The sequence below is a fragment of the Ictalurus furcatus genome, chromosome 13 (assembly GCF_023375685.1).
Source record: "Ictalurus furcatus strain D&B chromosome 13, Billie_1.0, whole genome shotgun sequence".
Taxonomy (NCBI): Eukaryota; Metazoa; Chordata; class Actinopteri; order Siluriformes; family Ictaluridae; genus Ictalurus; species Ictalurus furcatus.
The window spans coordinates 20,880,877-20,902,434 of NC_071267.1; the positions used below are offsets into that span (position 1 = coordinate 20,880,877).

General features: G+C 38.3%; 1 protein-coding gene across 1 annotated transcript in view; it reads left to right on the top strand.

Annotated features, from left to right (window-relative positions):
- Positions 1 to 898: 898 nt before the first annotated feature.
- Positions 899 to 21,558, top strand: part of rnf213b (ring finger protein 213b) — a 42,871-nt gene continuing 22,211 nt past the window's right edge. The window contains exons 1-31 of the mRNA XM_053639627.1: positions 899 to 1,030; positions 2,520 to 3,180; positions 3,278 to 3,433; positions 4,670 to 4,839; positions 4,935 to 5,209; positions 5,295 to 5,530; positions 6,550 to 6,756; positions 7,057 to 7,279; positions 7,368 to 7,423; positions 7,783 to 7,945; positions 8,031 to 8,174; positions 8,259 to 8,357; positions 8,447 to 8,575; positions 8,883 to 9,048; positions 9,816 to 9,983; positions 10,507 to 10,656; positions 10,743 to 11,359; positions 11,743 to 11,902; positions 12,444 to 12,661; positions 12,868 to 13,011; positions 13,229 to 13,381; positions 13,512 to 14,967; positions 15,075 to 15,259; positions 15,383 to 15,538; positions 15,807 to 19,745; positions 19,891 to 20,027; positions 20,282 to 20,380; positions 20,571 to 20,689; positions 20,768 to 20,884; positions 21,101 to 21,150; positions 21,312 to 21,468. Of these exons, the coding sequence (XP_053495602.1) occupies positions 2,537 to 3,180; positions 3,278 to 3,433; positions 4,670 to 4,839; positions 4,935 to 5,209; positions 5,295 to 5,530; positions 6,550 to 6,756; positions 7,057 to 7,279; positions 7,368 to 7,423; positions 7,783 to 7,945; positions 8,031 to 8,174; positions 8,259 to 8,357; positions 8,447 to 8,575; positions 8,883 to 9,048; positions 9,816 to 9,983; positions 10,507 to 10,656; positions 10,743 to 11,359; positions 11,743 to 11,902; positions 12,444 to 12,661; positions 12,868 to 13,011; positions 13,229 to 13,381; positions 13,512 to 14,967; positions 15,075 to 15,259; positions 15,383 to 15,538; positions 15,807 to 19,745; positions 19,891 to 20,027; positions 20,282 to 20,380; positions 20,571 to 20,689; positions 20,768 to 20,884; positions 21,101 to 21,150; positions 21,312 to 21,468 (10,693 nt within the window). The 5' untranslated portion in view covers positions 899 to 1,030; positions 2,520 to 2,536. The remainder of the gene's footprint in view (positions 1,031 to 2,519; positions 3,181 to 3,277; positions 3,434 to 4,669; positions 4,840 to 4,934; positions 5,210 to 5,294; positions 5,531 to 6,549; positions 6,757 to 7,056; positions 7,280 to 7,367; positions 7,424 to 7,782; positions 7,946 to 8,030; positions 8,175 to 8,258; positions 8,358 to 8,446; positions 8,576 to 8,882; positions 9,049 to 9,815; positions 9,984 to 10,506; positions 10,657 to 10,742; positions 11,360 to 11,742; positions 11,903 to 12,443; positions 12,662 to 12,867; positions 13,012 to 13,228; positions 13,382 to 13,511; positions 14,968 to 15,074; positions 15,260 to 15,382; positions 15,539 to 15,806; positions 19,746 to 19,890; positions 20,028 to 20,281; positions 20,381 to 20,570; positions 20,690 to 20,767; positions 20,885 to 21,100; positions 21,151 to 21,311; positions 21,469 to 21,558) is intronic.

Below are 21,558 nucleotides of genomic sequence, written 5' to 3' on the forward strand. Positions count from 1 at the left end.
TATACACATTTTAACATTTACATGGCACCCCTACTCTCATCAGACGCCAGACGGTTGGGAAACACTGTGCTATAGCATTAAGATTACGCTTCACTGGAAATAAAGGCCCCCAAACATGTTCCAACATGACAATGAACCTGTGCACCAAGCAAGCTCCATGAAGACATGGTTTGCCAAGGCTGGAGTGGAAATACTTGAGTGGTCTGCACAGAACCTTGACCAAAATCCCACTGAACACCTTCGGGATGCAGACTGTGTCCCAGATCTTCTCACATGACATCAGCATTAGTGACCTCACTAATGCTCTTGTGGGTGAATGAGGACAAATCCCTTTATCCATGCTCCAAAATCTAATGGAAAGCCTTCCCAGAAGAATGGAGGTTATTATAATAACAAAGGAACGACCAACTTTGGAATGGGATGTTTCAAAAAAAGGACATGTGTGTGATTGGTCAGGTGTCCACATACTTTTGGCCATATAGTATACATACTGAAAATTACCTTGATAATTAATTTAAAACTTAATTAAGCATATGATGCATGTATTAGGTAAATGAAGTAGAATCTGCACTTTATTTGCATGTTTATTTGCATGTTGCTCTGTGATTTATGTGTGTGTGTGTATATATATATATATATATATATATATATATATATATATATATATATATATATACATACATATATATATATATATATATATAATTACTATACGGCCATTTACACTGTATTTCTCAATCACACTTTCTAATTCTGAAGCTGTTTTTACAGTTTAGTTTGCTCAGCATGGCAGTTTTACCTGCTACACTTTAGTATCTGATGAAGATTTTCAGTGGAGCTTTAGAGCTTTATTGCTGGATGGGTTTCCTGAATAGAGAGCTAGAGAGACCTCAGTGGGAGGAAACGAAACTGAAAGTGTTGATGTGGAGTCTGTGCTACACAAAGCTCGCTGTCAGACCGCTGCAGATCTCTGTGCATATGACATGTTTCGGATTCATCTCACTGACTGGAGGAAAAGTGCTAGTTAAAGGTAGGGGGTGTGCTTTTATTTAGTTTACTGTCTTACTTTGAGCAGCTTGGTTAGAGACCTTATGTCAGTGCAGGCGGTGTGAAATGATGGCAGGTTTATACTGAGATATTTCACAGTTAGGCTACTCTTTGAGTATTTTTCGAAAGCAATGGGAAATGTCTAAGTCAGGATGCACAAGTGTATGTTTACATTATTCTTTGAAGTCCTCGATGATAATAAACACATTTTTAAGGCATAAGTTAATCCAGGAAATCTGTTAAATGTGAGATACGTCACTGAAACGAAACCTAAGGGAAGGAGGTTTATTATACTGCCATATACTGAACTGAACTGAGAAAAACAAGTCTCTCTCTCTCTCTCTCTCTCTCTCTCTCTCTTCCACTCTCACTCTCTCTCTCTCTCCCACTCTATCTCTCTCTTTCTCTCTCTCTCACTCTCACTCGCGCTCTCTCTCTCTCTCACTCTCTCTCTCCTTCTCTCTCTCCCTATCTCTCTCTCTCTCCCTATCTCTCTCTCTCTTCCACTCGCTCTCACTCGCTCTCTCTCTCTCTCACTCGCGCTCTCTCTCCCACTCTCTCTCTCTCTTTCTCTCTCACGCTATCTCTTATTCTCTCTCTCCTTCTCTCTCTCCCTCTCTCTCTCTCTTCCACTCGCGCTCTCTCTCTCTCCCTCTCCCTCTCTCTCTCCCACTCTCTACTCACTGTCTCACTTTCTCTCTCTCCCTCTCTCTCTCACTCTCTCTCTCACTCGCTCTCTCACTCTCTCTGTCTCGCTCTCTCTCTCTCTCTCTCTCTCTCTCTCTGATTTTCTCTCTGTTTGTCTCTCTCTCACACTGTCTCTGTCTCTCTTTCGCTCTCTGTATTCTTACTGGTCACTAAGCCATTGCCTTGCTGGTATACCTTGTGGGTGTACTGTGACAGATAACATGGCACTGTTGCAGTGATTCCCACAGGTCTGGTGTAAAAGGGAGTGGACAAGTTGTGCTGGTGAGATGGTGATGTTGTTTGGTTGATAGTAACATTGAGCAATTCAAATAAATAAATAAATAAATAAATAAATAAATGACAGCGAAGGTATTGTACCAGCACCACATGGATAAATTGTCCACTATGTAGATAATATATGGTCAGCGGTGGCCCATTTCCACTGAATCACAGGCTGACATAAGGGCACATACAGTAGGTGACATGTATAATTACGATGCCACCTACTGTATGTGGTAGATAGACCTAATAAAGTGGCCACCAAGTGATAGTTTTAAAAAACAGTGAAATTATATTTTATAGACAAATCCATAATGCCTCAGAACTTATGGGAGTCTGGGATTTCTACTGCCGTGCATGAAAAACATATTAAAGCCGATTGAGTTTGAAATGTTAAATTCAGCTCCACTTTTATTTGATGAACCTTATTTAGTTATGCATCATCAAAAATTAAATTATAGTCACTGTTTGCATTCTTTTCCATTGTATATGTGCCTGAAAACAAGCTTGAAAGAATTTAAAAATGAAGAGGAAAAAGACAAACAAAGAAACTAGGAAAGAAAGACGGAAGAAGACCAAAAAATCAGCAAGTGGTGGCAGAACCTCAACCCCAGCCCAGGTTCAGAGCCAAAATGAAGACACTGCATCAAGTAACCAGAGTGAACTCCAGCCTGATCAGGACTGTGCTAGCAGCCCAGTGCCTGAGACAGGAAAAGTGAATGCTCAAACCCAAACAAGACGAAATATTAATAACAGAGAGACCCAGACTGAGTCCATCAGTCACAAATCATGTCACACACAAACCGAGTCAGATCCCAGGTCCGAAGCCACCATTCAAGGCCAAGGGAATGCAGAAAATGATTCACCCAAGACAAATGAAGAAAAGGGTGCTGACAATTCTGTATCAACACCTCCTGATCCTGAAGGAGACAAGAAGGAAGGAACAACTACACCATCACACTGTGATGAAGTAATGCAGGAGGAGGACATCAAGAGCAAGAAGGGAGAACAGACGGGAAAAGATCCACAAGATTCCTCTAACCCCAAGTCTACAGAAACAAAACCTAAGTCATATGCTCAAGCAGCATCAGGCAAAGACTCAAAGGAGAAAACCAACCAGACAGTAGCAGGACAGGACGGCAAAACCCACGACAAAGCAGCGCAGAGGTAGACTTCATTTTATTAATCACTCTGGCTAAATTGTAAGTTTTTAAACCCTTACTAAGAGAAAGTGACCGATATCTAACACTTTTTATTCTATTAGAACAACGTCCCCAGTGAGAGGACCAACTGGGAAACCCATGTTCACATTTTATGTGTACATAGTTATGGACAAAAGCTTCAAGTTTAACAGTGAGGAAGACAAGCTTCTGATCTGTTATGAAAATGGTTCTGCTGAATTAGAAATAACCCTGTTCAGGTGAGTTTCCTTTTATGATATTGTATGCTAGTTGTATATTAATTTGCAATAAGTCAGTTCAGTTCAGATTGTGCCTTGTTGTTTTACACTTTTTTTAATTACTCTGACACACTTTGGAAGAACATAGTCAATGGGCTATTATTAAATAGGATGTAGTGTATTATAGCAGATGAAAATAATGAGTAATGCTGTAGGTCAGTGGTTCTCAACCCGGGGGGTGCGGAGAGATCGGAAGGGGGGCGCAAATTGTTTTCAAGAACAAAAAAACTACAGACAGGGCATTGTTTGGGTCCTCGGTGTATTTTATTGCTTTTCAAATAGAATGTGCATAAATGAAAAACCCTGCGTTCCCTCTCTCTCTGCATTTTCTTTTTGCTTGGGAGAGGCAGAGCTTAGCCTGCTTCTTATCTAGCTGTCAGTGCAGACCAGTGTTGCCAACTTAGCGACTTTTCAGACCCATTTAGCGACTTTTTTAGCAAAAAAGCGCCTAGCGACAAATCTAGCGACTTTTTGGACAAACTTTAGCAACTTTCCAAATATCGCCAGTACTGTCCTACAAGTGCCAGGTCTTGCTTTCCCGCTGCACTCACACCTCTCTCTGCGTCTGCTCTGTTCAGTGAAGGGCTGAGAGCCGGAGATTTAACAATGTCATAGATAACGAGACGCTCCCTTCATCCCAATTTGCATAATTCGTATGCGAATGTTTTTATAGCACAAGACGAATGGAATGCAACATGTTTTACATGTAAAATAGTCCACGTTATTACAACCTAGTTCTCTTGTTCAAAGTAGTTATAGTGTTCAGAAACATTTTTGATAATTCATTCCATACCTGTCTGTTATATAGTTTTATAAAAGTCATAAGTTATTAAATAAAATCATAAAAGTTATGAAAAGTAATTTAAAAAAGTACAAAACCACAAAATCTATCTATCTATGTATCTATCTATCTATCTATCTATCTATCAATAACAGATTATAGATTAGGATATATAGATATATTTAATATAGAATATAGATAATCATTATACCTAGTCTCCTCCAATATGGGGGGGTTGAGAAGCTGTGCTGTAGGCTAATTGTAGGAGCATTTATTTATGATGTAGCAGTTGACAAGCAGCAAGCAGGCAACATACCAAATATTTATTACATGCTGTATACAAATAGTCTGAATTCTTCAATGATATTGGTCTTGGTGTGTGTTGATAATTATATTATGTTTCCCCTGTGTAATAGTGGCATGAATAAGAATGGCTATTTAATTGAGGCGAAATACTCTGTTGATGAACATTATGTGACGCGTGGCGACAAGCTATTATACCGCTATGCAGTGCAGAAACGAGGGAACACAGTAGTGGAACTTGCCACAAGATACCTCCAGATTCCTTTTGATGGCTCACTAAAAGGTAGGAAAGTTGTCCTCCTGTTTATTTATTTATTTATTTATTTATTGCATTTGGTCATTATTCTAACTATTTATTGATATTTTTTAACTGTCTAGAAATCCACCTTTTTGAGGCCCATATGAGTTGTTCAGGTCCAGGAAAATTTACGGAATGGCTGAGGAGCTGGCTCATATCTGCCGAAAAAGTCATATCTGAGGCCTGGCAGAATTCTGCACGTTTACTACTGAACAGATTGTTTGAGAAATGGGAACCATCAAACCAGGAGGCCATGAAGACATTCACACAACTCTTAAACCAGTATCAGATGTGTTTTCTCAGTGCCAGTCAGCGGGTTTTTTACCCTAATCAGCTGTCTGCTCCTTTTATACAGGCCAGTGAAAGCTTTTGATTCTAATAAAGGTAATTCAATCTTTAGAAATTGTTACATATCTTCAACTTCTGATTATCTGCTTTAGGTGTCTGAATTGATAGCAGCAAAGCTGGTTAAGATACTGAATGCTGAAAGAAGCTCATCAGAGAGCTCAGCTAATGTCGGCCCTCTTGCAGTTGGCCTCTCAGTGTTCCAGGTGACCCGTGCATCTGGTGTCAAGCTCGGGATTAAAGACTGGTGTGTGCTCTGTCAGCTGGTATCATCTGCTCCTGCTCTCAGACAAGTACAAGAAATGCAAAATTCCTTTCCATCACTGCAGCAGTAAGTATAAAACAGTGAGCCACAGAGAACCTGGTTTGAATTATAAATGTATAATAGTATAATAATTATGTAAAAAAAAAAAATAGATTAATGATAGGTATACCTACAGGTGATATACAGGTGGGTGTCAAATTAAAGTAAAAACCTAAATCAAAAATGATCTGGCTAGAGTGAAGGCCAAAGTGTTAACAATTGGTAACATTTTATATGAAGGATACTTACATTTACTCATTTGACTGACGCTTATAGTATGTCCAGAGTAGCTTACAATTGAGATGGTATACCAGTGAGCAGTATAGGGATTAAAGGCCTTGCTCAAGGACCCAGTGGTAGCTTGGCAATGCTGAGATTTGAACTCACAGCCTTCCAGTCAGTTTCCCAATGCCTAAATCACCAAACCACCATTGCTGAGCATGCATATTTTATAAAACAATACTGGAGAATTTATGAAAATCTTATGTCTAGTTAGGGGACATTAGAAAGAAAGAAGATAAAAGCTTAACCTTAATGTTCATGGTTAGATTGATCGACGCTGTTACTTTATTTTTATCTTTATCTTGCAAATGATTAGTTTGCTTTTACTAAAAGCATATTCATTACATTTATAGATGTTAAGGTATAGAAGGTATACACATGAGAGTAACAAATGCACATTTGATTACTACTTTAGTTTGAGGGTACAATTAATTCACTTGTCTTATGGGTTTCGTAAACAAGTGAACTTGTAATGGTGTTTCGTAGTAGTTTTTAATGCAAAAGGACCATCAACACTTCAGTTTAACAACATTAAATCTTTTGCTCCTAGAGGAAGTTGATACACCACACAAGAGTTTTCAATAGTTCATGAATGTTCTATTAGTAAAGATGAAATAAATAATTTCAAAGATAAAAAAAGTGTTACCTAATAACCACAGTCATTCTTCTTTTACTTCTTCTTCTGCTTATTATTATTATTATTATTATTATTATTATTATTATTATTATTAATGGTTATTGCTTGGTTTCATTTTTCAATTCAGCACAGTAATCGGTCTGATAAACCAGTGTGCCCGCCTTCTGATCTCAGAGGCACTTCTGCTGGTTCCTCTCCTCCATTCTGTGAGGCCGCCTGGCGCAGGCTCAGGCCGAGCCGGGCCGACTGTGGAGGAACAAGACTGGACAGGACTGCAATACGTGGAGTGCCGTACATACAGAGAGAAAATAAGAACAAATTCTGATAAGAGAAGGTCTGTCAGTTTATGTTATTTTTACAATTAAGGTTTATTTAAGAGGTGTTTTACATATAATCCTACTCGTTTCATACTCGTTTCTGTAACTCAAAATATTTGTGTATACATTATGTATAAAAAATAGTCAACATTAATGGCAGGTTTAGAACAGAGAGGTCTTGAAAGAAATAATAATAAAAAAAAGATTTACCTACAAATATGTTCTCAAACATATCCATAATTGGGACCTTAATTGATTAAATAAGAAATATACTGAAAATGAATATTTTCATGAACTTTTTTTGTTATATTTTCAAGGATGACCCTTGAACTGGTTGAAAAGCACAAGTCACTGGCCAAGGACAAGCCTCATGTTGTGACTGCCTGGCTGTCCATGATAGCATTTGATGATATATCCAAGTTTGCCAAGTTGACAGAAATTGCATCTGAACAGCTAATTCAGAGCCTGATGTACAGATTGAAAGATTTTCAACTACACCTTCGAAACACTGATCCTAACCGTACACAGAAAGATCTGCAGGTGGGTGGTATGATGATGGCTGTCGCATAGAACAAGTTATTAACCTGCATCAAGGCAAATAATTTCACAAATGCTTTTTATCTTGCAGGTCACAGAAGAGATTCTGGCAGATCTGTTGAAATGTGTTGATAAGGAGAAAGAAAGGTAGGATCCTAGGCTGTTGCTATTACGGGTCACTCTCGTGCTTTTTGCACCATATTGTACCACATGGTACCACAGTGCTGAATTCTTCTTCTCCAGAATTCTTGAATCTAATTCATAAGAAGGAGTTGACTAATTTTCTATAACAGCAGCTCTGACAGATGTTGTATGTTTTTGGAAAATAATCAATGTTGGTTTCATAAGAATAACTCTGCTTTTCAACCAGCTGCATCACACCACCTTGTTGTTAAATATTTTTCTATAACAGCATATCTCAGAGTGTTTTATTCTTTATATAATGAATCAAATCCATAATGATGTTTTGTGTCATTGGCTTTTATTTGATATGATTTTACTTTCAGGCTCATGAGCTCTAAATGGTTGGACGCCATATTTCAGTGCTGCACAAACGTCCATAAGAGCACTTGTGCAATGACTCGACTTGTTCCGGCATATAACGCAACAGTTCTATCCTTTCAGCTGGTTTTAAAAATGGCTGAAATTCAGTATGAATTTCTTTCAAAGGTATCAAACATCACAGCTAAACAGTCTGTTTAACGCTGTTCTCGATCTACTTTTACAACTTAGTGATTTTTTAAATTTTTTTTAGCATGGAGAGGACAAAGATTCAGAGAAGAAAATGCTTTTGAAACGACTTGAAACCACTCAGAAGGAGTTCAGTCAGTGGAAAGACAGTCTACTGCAGAATCCTCTGATTCAACATTCCAGACTCAATTACCCAAAAGAAATGGAGGTACAGCAGTAATGAAATACTAAGTTGACTGTATGTGTGTTATCAGAAGGCTGTCTTAAACAATGCCTTTTCCCCTTCCTATAGCTCTGGAATGCTTTCTTTGGGCTGGAGTGTACAGTTCCCTCTGTTACAGAGCAATGGATGTGCTGTGTAGAGAGAGACTTGAAAAAGAGGATCTCTGAGGTAGACCCATACAAGGGCACATTCATGATTGACTGTTAACTAATAATGCATGTAAATTATATAATTTTCTGTCGTCTTTTATTCTACAGCTTAATGACATACAGAAGGTACAGATCTGTTGTCTGGAAACACTAGCAGGAGCTATAGATAAAAGCCACGCCACAATTCAGACTTGTTTTCAGGATATGTGCTTCTCTGCCATTAAAAAGTTATGCCAGGTTGGTGACAGTTTTCTTAATGCCATGGCTTTGCCAATCAGTAGGTTGTGTTTATTCCTGTTTTAGGTCTCTCCAGTTTTTGCTACTTACTATGTAAATAAATGACTTTTGCATGTTCTCCATGTGTTTGCATGGGTTTGCTCAAGGATAACCAGTTTCCTCGACTTTCCAAAAAATATAGCATTAAGTGGATTGGCTACACAAAATTGCCCATAGGTGTGAATGACGTGTTCACAGTGCCCTGGGAACTTGACCAGGATAAAGTGATTATGAATAATGAATGAATTAATATTTATGTCACATTCAGGCAGGTAAAGAAGGGAATCTTCTGCAGACTCTACATCCATACTTGAAACATGCTTCTTCCTCCATCTTGTCCTCGATCATTACTGAGTCAACAGCTCGTTTTGGAAAAGACAGTGTGACCCAGCTACTGGATGACCAATCTGCTGTCCATGTCCTCTTATCTCAGGGTACACTACAACACTTAAGCCTTAATGGTTATGCACATAATTATTCTCTATGTAGTAGACACAGCATTCCCTGCTTATCAGGGGCACCATGACACCTGGCCATATCTGCCAAGCCAGTTTATCTGGTTTTTCACAGTGTGTGTTCAGGAGTACCACTCATTCTGTCATAAATTGTGATGACAGAATGGCATAAGTGATTATGAAAGTAAAGGACAAATGGACTTTACAGTATATTAATACTAACATAGCATGACATGAAGACCTTGTCAATCACACATTTTCGCTGGAAGAATCTCAAATGACATTCTATGACGTACACTAGATAAACAAACACATTGAATGAGAAACCATTTGGAATTTGGACTGATTTATAGATGGCTTACAGTATTTCACATGGATCAGAAATAAGAAATGTAAATGTCAGTGACACAAAAGATATGGATTAGTTATGATATTTAAAAAAAAAAAAAACATATCTAAAACTTTTCATTTTAAATCGTGTCAGTTGCCTTTACCACTAATAGTCTGCATTACTTCTGTCTCCACCCATATGCACATAAACACCTAAACAAGTAGGGTTAAAAAAAAAAAAAGCAGCACTGGTAGTATTGATCACGTCGCAGAGAAAATTACAAATCGCAAATGAATTTTGATATTTAAATGAAGATCAATTGGTAAATTGTATATTTTAACCACTACTCTGCAGTCATAGTTACAGTGACACCAACAGCCCTAACATCCCTTACCTGCGATTTCTCTTTCTTCAGGAGATTGGAGTCATTACAAGTTAAATGAAGAGGCCAGTCAAGTCATGAACATGTGCCAGGATACTTATGGTCATTTGGTCAATTCTCTTTGCCAGGGTAATATTCCCTTTGGTCACCTGCAGATTATCCTGAAACATCGGAATCAATTCCAAGAGCTGTACAAAAAATGTGAGTGCTATATGATATTTTATGCCTATAAGAACAGCCCTTGCAGAAAAGACACATGAACTACACGTGCAAATGATCATATAATGTACATGTGGTTTTTAGGTACTGATGTTTCACACATACTCCATATGTAGACTTTTTACACGTAGTGCATATCTTTAAAATTTTTCCACTTGTCATTGTTTCATATGATTCATTTATTTCCAAGTGTAATTTCTGTTTACACACATTTTTAAAAACATTTTTGTACTATTATTTCACATGATTCATTTTTCACGTGATTGTTTCTCACAATTCATTTAATTTGATGTGATTTTTTTCACGTGATACATTTTTTCCATGGTACATGTAGGGCATGCACTTTTATTTTTCACATGACTAGTTTCACATGTTTACTTTTCATATGTGATCGCATGTGAAGTGTATGTGATTTTTCCAGAAGGGTGAATATCTTTACGTGTGTTGCATTTCACCATTAACCACCATGTTTTAAGTATGTGATCCATTGTGTCTCCATTTTTAGGTAAAAAACACATCAAATTTAATAAAATCACTATTGATGTAGAAAGACTACTTAATCAAAGAGAGAAAGATTGCCAAGCCCTGCTGGAACAAAGGAAACACATAGATGTCCTCATAAAAATGGTTAGGAAAATCTCAGAGATAATTCAAGGTGAGTTTGCTTCTCTACAATAAGAGAGACTGTACATTCAGCAGCCTTCTTCATTTAATTTGATATTTCTGTTCATGCTCCATCAGTACCTGAGATCTCACCACTTGAGAAAGAACACAAGATTGATATGCAGCCAATGAGATTAAGTGAGCTGGTGGGAGTACAGTCATGCTTCTCCAATGAAGATCTAAAAGATATTTCCACAGGGAAAGTTCTATACTACAGTGCTGACTTACTTACAGTGATGAATGCAGCAAAAGAGATGCACGAATTTCAAGACAGCAATCTGGTTCTCAAATCATGGATGGACAGAGCAAATGCACTGGCTATGGACTCTGGTTATCTTTGTCTGTTGCTGAAAGACGTTCTTTCTGAAATATGGCAGCCTTCTCTTAAGGACTTTTACCAGCTAGGTGCAAGGATTAGTCATGGATTTGTGACTTTTGAGGAAGTGGACAAGGCTGTTAAAGGATGTGGAGACAAAGGTGATGGCGCTCGGCTCAAGAAGGAGATGAAGCTTATGGCCACAAAGCTTGAGAAATATCCAGGTCTGGAGAACAACTGGCTGGAACCAAGGTTCAGTCAGATCCAGGAGTATAGACAGCTTCACCATGCGGCAGAGTCTGCCAGTGCAATACTGAAGATAAAAAACAATCTCAATCTGAAAGGAGACTTCAGCCATATATACAGTCTTACTCAGCTGGTAAAATCAGTTTAATCACAAACTTTTTCACATTTACTTAAGTGTGTGTTTAGATACACTGAAAAGAAGTGCTGTAAATGTACAGTATTTATTTTACAGCAAAATACTGTTTTGTTACTTTGCAGGATTGTACTGTAAAAGATTGGGCCGTTAGAGCAGTGTACTGTTCAGACAAATGAGCATTATATTTTAATTTAACTGGTAACAATGATGTACTGTAAAAAAAAAAAAAAAAGTACAGCAATTACCTAAATATATGTTCAGGTCTTTACTGTAAATATGTTTTTATAACCATTTGTTTCCTCCTAAAATTGTAAATCTTTATACATTTTACAGTAATAGTTTTTACAGTGTAAGTGAAAACATTGTGTTGTGTTGTGCAGAGAGAAGATTCATTCAAAAAGAAGCCCCTAGTTTCATTGAGCAAGGACCTTATTAGTGCCAAGCAAAAGCTTTCTCACGTCAACCATCAGCACACAGCTTGTCTCAAGGCGTTCCTGAACAGCGAAAAACTAGTCAACTGGGTTAAAATCACGATTAAGAGTAAGTTCATTAAATGTCTCAAATATATTCAGAGCTGATAAACAGATTCATACTTGGTTGTGCTTTTTGGTAATCTTTCACATTAGTGTAAACTGCCTTTTCTGAGCATGTATTTTTATGCTTATAATAATAAAGCATATATTGAAGTTACTTAAGAATATTCTACTACGAATATTCTACTTTGTATCAGCTAGTAGTTCTTCAATAGGTTGGTCAGGCAGTATTTGAAGATCTGACGTGATTAGTATTAATTGGTAAGCTAGTAGATCTCCAGGGGACATATAAGGCTGTGTAACCTTTGCTTAGTTACTAATTAATTACATTTATTTATTTATTTATTTATTACTTAGTGAATAATTACCCAGTAATCCTAAGTAGTTAATAGTAGTGACTTAGGTGTTAATATAGTACTTCTCATTAGTTCCTGCTTAGTCCCTGCATAGTTACCTATGAGTTATTGAGCCGTATTGTAAAGTGTTACCCAGATTTCTACTTAAGTGTTTGTTCCTTACAGTAACTAATCATTTGTGCTTTTGAACAGACCGAAGTGAGCTGAAGGTGTTCACGGATTTAGCTTCCATTTCGGCTGGAGAGAATGACATTGAGATTGACAGATTGACCAGTTTTCAAGATGCTGTCTTGGGTTACAGTCCGTTGTTATACTCCTTAGATGAGAAAGCAGGTTTTGAAGAGTTCATTGCCCGTGCTCAGGAAGTCTGGGCTAATCTCAAAAAAGATGAAAAACTTCCAGAAAAACTGGTAAGCTTTTATGCAGAGATATGTACTATACAGTATAGACCTCTTTCAGCCCTCATACTTTATGTAAGACACTGAGACCATTGGCTGTGAATATTTGGACTCTATTGAAATGTGTACTGTTTATAAGGATAGTCAATAGTATATCAGAGTTTTTAAGCAGATTTAGTCATATGTCAGTTGTTAACAGGGTGTGCATCTGTCTGTAGAAAGACTCCGCTTGTTGGTTAGACTGGCTGAAAGGACTGAGTGAGACTTATGGCTCTGTGGAAAAGTCCTCTCTTTATTTGGCTTCAGCAATCAATACCTGTGGTGTGTACCATGTTGGCTGGCCAGATCATTTTTCTGGAAAAGTAAGTACATAGTTGAATTTACAGTGTGGCATTGAACTCAAAAAAGACACATGCAGGTTTATATGACAACTTCAAATCAAAATGAATGAAAGCAGCCTTTATGACAACTGATATCTTTTGGAATAAGCCTCTATAAATATAGGTGTATGTAAATATAGGGATGTTTATTTTTGACTGTTCAAGACTGTTGGAATTTCTTTTTGTTGCTATTTTGTAGAAATCCCTGGGCAATGTTTTATGCATGAAGGTAAAAAACAGCGAAATTGATAAGACATGCAGTCTCGATGAATTACTGGAGTTACAGAACAAACTGATGCTAATGTCATCCAAGGGAGAGCATGACAAGGAGCAAGTAAACAAATTCATGGAGGTCAGTTTACCAGAACACATATTCTGAATAATATTTTGGTGGATAGATAAGATTGGTGATTAGTTTATGAATGGAAGATATTATAATTATAATTATGAAATGATGTGAAAATTATGTCTCTTTATTCTAGATATTTGAGGGAGTACAGAGAATGGGGCGCATCCTCATGCAGCTATGTTCATCTGGCAACTTATTGTTCCAGGACTTGATTGCACTTGTAATATGCAACCATGAAAAGGACCCATGCATTAACATACAATTTCCTTTGCTTGAGAGACATATTGTGTATCATGGGCATGTTGCAGAGGAGCTTCAAAAAGTATGCCGCTCTATGGAAGCCTGCCATGAAGATTGGCGTAGCTTTATGTCTGAGCTGCGCTCTCAATTCTATGCGCTCAATTATTATACCTCAGAACAAGTGGTCTACCTTTGCTACTGGATCTACAAAATCTGTGAAAAAGGAATGCCTGTGCCACAACAAATATGGCACTTGCTCACTCCGCTTAAGCCAGATAGTACACTGAGTGATATCAGACTTGCCTTTGTAAAGGCAAAAGAGAGTGGTCAGCCTGAACTTCCAAGCCACTCCAGTGCTAAATCAGAGTCTGAACAGTCTATGGATATTAGCAGACCCAGACAGCAAGAAGAAAACACTAATATTGACAAAGACACAGCAGAAGAGAGAGTTGACATTTTCACTGAGGATATTCTAGAAGAACTTTCATCTAGCTCTGAAGCATATTCTGAAGAAGATTGTGAAAGTCTTCAGGAGGATATTGGATCAGAAGAAAGTTTGGCAGAAGGCGATCAGGATGAGGTGGAGGACAGTAGCAATGAAATTGGGTCAGAAGAAGATATGATGGAGACTTTTTCTGTCTCCTCCACACAGGCCCATGAATGCAAAATTACAAACACAGTTATGGAAACTCTGGAGAATTTGTGGCAGGACTTCAGGAATAACATGCCCAAATACCTTACACAATACATGGACGTTAAGACCCTTGCTCAGTTTCTTACCTGTTTCTCTGCTATGAACAAACTAAACATCATGCGCAAGTTGCCATCTATTCTTCACGACGGAAAGCCCAATCTCATTCTGTGCCCTGCTACAGAATTAATAACCAGCACACTTGCGTTGTACATGAACAGCCCAGAACAGGCTTTTCCCTCAGTTGACGAGGTGCTAATGTGCCAAGAGGACACAAGTGAAGAAGAGGTTGAGATCTTTCTTCGGCGATGCCTAGGTCAAGATGCTCCAAGCCACCATCAGAAAATCTATACATTGGTTAATCCAGGTTTACTGACCTATAATGTAAGCGTGGCTCTGGCAGAGCGTTTTGAGAAAATGGAGAGGAGTGCTAGATCTAATTTTCGCATGGTTATAGTTTGTCCTGTGAACCAAGACAGATATATCCCATCATTCTTTAGCAACTACAAGGTGCAAGCTGGATTGAATGTTTCCTTAGAAAGTGGCAAGAAATACCTTCAGCATCACTTCTCTTCTCCCTGTGTTCAAGGCCGTCAACTTCAGGTCTTTCCAGATGGTATTTCTTCCTGGTTGATTACATCTAAACGTGCAGCTGTTGGTGTGTATTTGAGTATATAAAAATACATTTGATATAAATTAGTGCAATAAAATGATCAAAATGTTAAGATAACCTGGTAAATATTTGCCACTTTTGTCTCCTTGCAGGAAAGTCACTCTATGTTAAAAGGATGTTCCAGAATTTCAAGACAACTTTTCCAAATGCCACTTATCTGCCAGTTAGACTGATAGAACCCAGTGTTGATACAGATTGCTTAGTTCGAACACTTTGTGAGAAGCAGTCATCACTGAAAGAACAAGATCCTGTTCTCCTGCACATTGACACTGCAGCTGTATGTATTACTACACTATATTTTATTATTTTGCAAAGTTTACTCATTTATCATTGGTGTAATTTTACTTTTTGTAAAATTTACTTTTTGTTTGATGCTAATAGCAGAAATTTGGCTTAACAGGTTTGTTGTGGTTTAGAGGAGTTCCTGTTCAGATTACTGATTCTAGGATGTCTGAGTGACAGTGAAGGGAAACTATGGAGGAGAAACAAAGCCCACTTGATTGCAGTTGAAGCACTTCTTCCAGATTCTGCTCATCATAGACAACTGCATAAAAAGGTATGTCTTTTCCTGCCATCTATCACATCCAGGCTGAGATCTTTGTGAACATACTTTGTCTTACTTCTTACAGCTTACTTTGATTTCTCTACTTTTCCCCTTATTACCCAAGTCATTCTGTTATGTAATTCAGTATTGGGTTGTTATGAAATATTTGGGCATTTATTCTGGGTGTAAAACTATTGTAATAGTTAATAAAATGATAAAAAGTTTTACTTGGAGCATTCTTTAAATAAATTATTTGTATAACTCTTTGGTTTCTTTTTAGTCAAACCAAGGTCTTCTCAGCTTACTGCCAACCATTCACTGTAAACCACCAAAGGAAGTTAGAGTACTGGAGATTGAAAACCAAAATCCTCAGGTGAAATACGCATCCTTGGACCCACTGATGGACATACAAGAGTTTAAGAGTGAAGGTGTTCAGAGACCTTACCAATATTTAAAGAGATTCAACAGAAATGAGAATTTGGACTGTTTCAAATATAAAGCTGGATCTGTAGAGGGCAACAAAGTGGACTGTCTTCATCATCTTTTGTCAAACTGTGGACTGGAGGACCCTTCATGGGCTGAACTGAAGCACTTTACTTGGTTTCTCAACCTGCAGCTCAAAGATTGTGAGAATTCAGGATTCTGTGATCCAAACTTTTTTGGAAACATTTTGAGTGGCTTCAAGAGCTTCATAGTCAAATTCATGATACACATGGCTAGGGACTTTGCATCTCCTTCCCTGAACATTTCTGACCAAAGCCCTTCACTTCTCAGAGACAGTGACTCTGAAGATGATTTTTTAGCCAGGTTAACCATTCGGAAGCGATGGGAGAATGAATCTCATCCATATATCTTCTTTAATGCAGATCACTTGACCATGACCTTCCTTGGTTTTCATGTGGAGCAAAGTTCTACCCGAAATACTCTTAATGTTGTTGACCCACAAACTAAAAAAGTTTTGATGGGAAATGTAATGTCACTTGACCTGTTCACAGGACTTCAGAATCAAAGAATTTCATTTTCTGAAGACTTTGACCAGCTGCCAAGAGAGACCAAGATACAAAAGATTTCCTTTGTTGTTGGTGCTAAGATAAGGAAACATTTTGACCCTGATCCCACATACGAGCTCACTTCTGACAATGTAATGAAGATGCTGGCCATCCATATGAGATTCAGGTGTGAAATTCCAGTGATCATAATGGGGGAAACTGGTTGTGGGAAGACCAGACTAGTGAAGTTTCTTTGTGATCTTCAAAGGGAAGGTAGAGATGTTGAAAACATGAAACTGGTTAAAGTTCATGGAGGAACTACTGCTGACACTATATACAAAAAGGTTAGGGAGGCTGAAAAACTTGCACAGAGAAACAGTCAACGATATGAACTAGACACCATTTTGTTTTTCGATGAGGCAAACACCACAGAGGCTATCTTTGCTATCAAAGAGGTACTATGTGACAAGACTGTGCAGGGAGTTCCTTTGGAAAAAAATTCTGGTCTGAAAATAATTGCTGCATGCAATCCCTACAGGAAGCACACTCCAAAAATGATTGAACGCTTAGAGAGAGCTGGATTGGGGTACAGAGTAAAGGCTGGGGAAACAGAGGATCGCCTTGGTCAAGTTCCCATGCGCCAACTTGTATACCGAGTTCATCCTTTGCCCCCAAGTATGATCCCTCTTGTTTGGGACTTTGGGCAGTTGAGTGATTCAGCAGAATGTTCTTATATCCAACAAATTGTACAGAAACAAATTGTAGAACACTGCTTGCCATTTCAATGCCAGAGCATTATCACCAAAGCTTTGGTAGCCTCTCAAAGACATATGCGTCATCAAGTGGATGAGTGCAGTTTTGTAAGTCTTAGGGATGTAGAGAGATCATTGAGGGTGCTAGTGTGGTTCTACAAACACAGAAAGCACCTGTTTCCAAAATGTCAAGAGACTGACATCGTACAAGTGACATTTAAATGCTTGGCTCTTGCTTTGGGTATTTGCTATTATCCATCACTTGAGTTCAGAGACAACTATCTACAGAATATTAGCCGTTTCTTTCCACAACCACTCAACTCCAAACAGGCACTGGAGCATGAGATTTCTTCTTGCCAAGACTTCTTCCTCCAGAACATTCAAACACGAGAGACGATTGCTAAAAATTTAGCATTGAAAGAAAATGTCTTTCTCATGGTGGTCTGCATTGAGCTGAAGATCCCACTCTTCCTCGTAGGCAAGCCAGGGAGCTCTAAATCTCTTGCTAAAACTGTTGTAGCTTATGCCATGCAAAGGCAAGCCTCTCACAGTGAATTGTTCCAGAAGCTAAAAGAGGTGCACATGGTGTCTTTTCAGTGTAGTCCTCACTCAAGTCCAGAAGGGATCACTGGAACTTTCAGGAATTGTGCTTGGTTTCAAAAAGACAAGAACTTAGATGAGTATGTATCAGTGGTAGTGCTGGATGAGATCGGATTGGCAGAAGATTCTCCGCAGATGCCACTGAAAACCCTGCACCCTCTTTTGGAAGATGGCTGCATTGACAATGACAGGCCAGAGCCACACATGAAAGTGGGCTTTGTTGGAATCTCAAACTGGGCTCTTGATCCTGCTAAGATGAACAGAGGTATTTTTGTTTCTCGTTGGGCTCCAAGTGAAAATGAGTTAGTGGAGACAGCCAAAGGTATCTGCTCATCATCCGAGTCAGTTAGTCACAAAATCAGTCATCTCCTGCCTAAATTGGCAAAAGGCTTTTTAAACATTTGTGAAAGTGACAACGATCAATTTTTTGGACTCAGGGATTATTACAGTTTGGTGAAAATGATTTTTGCTGTAGTGAAAAACACAGACTGTGAGCCCAGTGACAGTGACTTAGCAAAGGCTATATTGCGAAATTTCAGTGGACAAAAAGACAACTTTGATCCTCTCTGTCACTTCCAAGATCTCTTCTCAAGCAGTCATGAAGTCCCTATGATAAGCACACTGGAAATGATTAAACAAAACCTTGGTCACAGCAACGAAGAAGAATGTCGCTATCTTCTTCTGCTCACAACAAACAATGCTGCCTTATACATCATTCAGCAGTATATTTTTTCCAAGGATGAATACACCTGCCCTGAAATTGTGTTTGGTTCAGGATTTCCCAAAGATCAGGAGTATGCTCAAATCTGCCGCAATGTGAGTCGAGTGAAGACATGCATGGAAACTGGCCGGACTGTCATCCTCTTGAATCTGCTTAATCTATATGAGAGTCTGTATGATGCATTGAACCAGTACTATGTATATTTTAGTGGGCAGCAGTATGTCGACCTGGGATTAGGGTCGCACAGAGTAAAGTGTCGAGTTCACAAAGATTTCAGACTGGTTGTGATAGAGGACCAGGAAAAGGTCTATGAAAAGTTTCCTGTTCCACTGAAAAACAGGCTGGAGAAGCATAGAGTAGACAGGAGTACAGATTTGACACCATGGCAGCACAGAGTTCTGGAAAAACTCAAGAACTGGGTGAACGATTTTTCCCAGTACTCTGGGACATCTGCATCTGATTTTGGTTCATCCGATGCCTTTGTTGGTTTTCATGGAGATGCATGTGCCAGTGCTCTCCTGCAGGCATTAGAAAGAAGAGGAAAACAGGATCATCAGAAAGTGGGAGATGGTCAAGTTGACACTGACATGCCCAGCAAAAGGCACAACAGTATATCAGTGTCCACAGACTTTAGCAATATGTCTATGTCCACAGAGGATGACATAAACGAAAATAAGGAACAGGTCTATGATCAAGAAGAAGGAGTTACGTCTCATCACACTACACCCAATGATGACAAGGAAAGTTCTTCGTCAGGCAGTGACACAGGAAAGGCTCTCCAAAATGAAAACAATGAGGGACTTGCCTTGATGAATGTAGATGACAGTGAGGGTGGTATTGAAGCTGAAGGTGAACAAGATGCCCATGGGGAAATTCCCAAGTCTGCGGAAATGGATATAAATCCAGATGACCTTGAGGAAGTAAGGTTAAAGGAATCCACAGATGAGGAGGAAGAGGTCTATGAATGTGCCAAATACTTCTTGTTGAACTGTGCCACACCAGATTCTGTGTTGAGGCTGAAGAACTCAGGGCTGGGAAACCATGAAGTAGAAAGACTTCAGAGGCTGTATTTTCATCAGCAAGACCACCATTCCCTCAGAGGATTTATGGACAGTCATTTGAAGAAGACTGACAAGGAAAATAAGAGATTCGTAGAGGTAAGGAATGTTTTTGGACATACGAAGAAAATTGGTATCGGTATCTGTATAACTGTATATGGGTAACTGTAACATTGTGTATCAGATCATTGTGTAATAAATGGAGTGGGATTTAATTACATTTAAATGTTGCTTTTTGTGCTAGGTAACCACCTTCTCTAGTCTGCTAACTAAAGCCGATCTACGAAATCTGGCCCAGGGTTTGGGTCTGTCCATGGAGGGGCTCCTTTTGCTCTCTCTGCACCAGTTTGACACAGAGGCTTCTTTCTGTAGCAAAATTCGGTACAGAACATAATAATCTATTGCCAAACTACATGAATTCTACATTACACCCATATCACATTTATATGTATCGCCTGTCACTTTTTTTTTAAGCCTTAAGCCAAGATTACACTGATTGTTCCTGATTGTGCTGTCACAGACAAAGATCTGTGAAGATTCTTTTTAGTTTTGTGTAGAATTTCAGACCATACAATGCAAATTCTGTTTTTACATTAATATAAATCAAATATTTGTCACAATTTTGTCTTTTTCAGAGGCTTCCTGAAGACAGCACACCTGTCTCTGAACATCTTGTTGGTTCAGATGGATATGGATGAATCACTCTGCAAAAATGAACTCACTGCTTCGGCAATGTGAGTGTTTTATACCTTTTGCCCTTTGCTTTACTTTTTCTTTTGTTAGTAAATTATGAAGGTATGTAATTTCATTTTCAGTAATATGTTTAGCTTTTTACTTTTATAAAGAACAGTGTTATATTATCACAGGTACTCGCATGTTTGTTATACAGAATCTTAGGACTAAAACCTATTAATGTGTTTTCAGGTACTGCTGCTTGAATGAACTTCTTGCTTTTCAGTCAGAAGATCACAACTGCTATATTGTGTTTATCACAAAACTCTCAAGGATTGCAAGTGGCAATAAGTATATTGGATTCCAGGGAGGTGAGTGAAACTACATTCTCATGTAAGAGCAATTATACCATGTTTCCAGGATTTGCTTCATTTTCTTTTCTATAATAGGTGCATGGCTTTCGACACATATTGATGACCTTAGAGACACCAATGACATGAGCTTGGATCTCTCTGTTTTTTGTGGAACACCAATCAGCAAGCTACTCGCCAAGCCGTTACAACTTGGTATAAGTTATATTACACAACAAGTATAAGTTATATTATATATATATATATATATATATATATATATATATATATATATATATATATATATATATAATATGCAGTTTTCATTTTAGTTAAAATATTAAAGATGAATAGCCTGGATTATATCACCCTTTTTATTTGGATTGAAAATCACATCATAAATATGCCTGCTACCATATTTTGCATTTGTAGTTGCCATGGAAGTAGAAGATCAAGAAGAAGTCACAGTCAAAAGCCAAGGGGTACGTTTATTCTAAACAGTACAAAATGTTCAAAAAACGTTTTTCAAATAATTACAGTATATTCGGTCTAGAAACACCCAAGGACCCCTGGTTACATCACTGATAATGTGTCCAAGTGCATCACGAGATGTATAATAAAAACCCTTATATTTGGTCAACAGGACGAATCTGCATACCTGCACAGTTTGTCTTTGGTGAGGTCATGCACTCAGAAAGCTGTTTCACTACTTAGAGACTCTGTTAATAAAGCTTCTAGGAGTATGGTGCGCATGCACACTCTTCTTGGCCTTCTGGAAAACGACGTGGGGCATAATGGAGGTCAGTTGATTCATTGGCACAACCTGCTTATTTATTACCTGAAATACTGAGAAGTACGTCATAAAAAAATCTATCATTTAATATCATTTT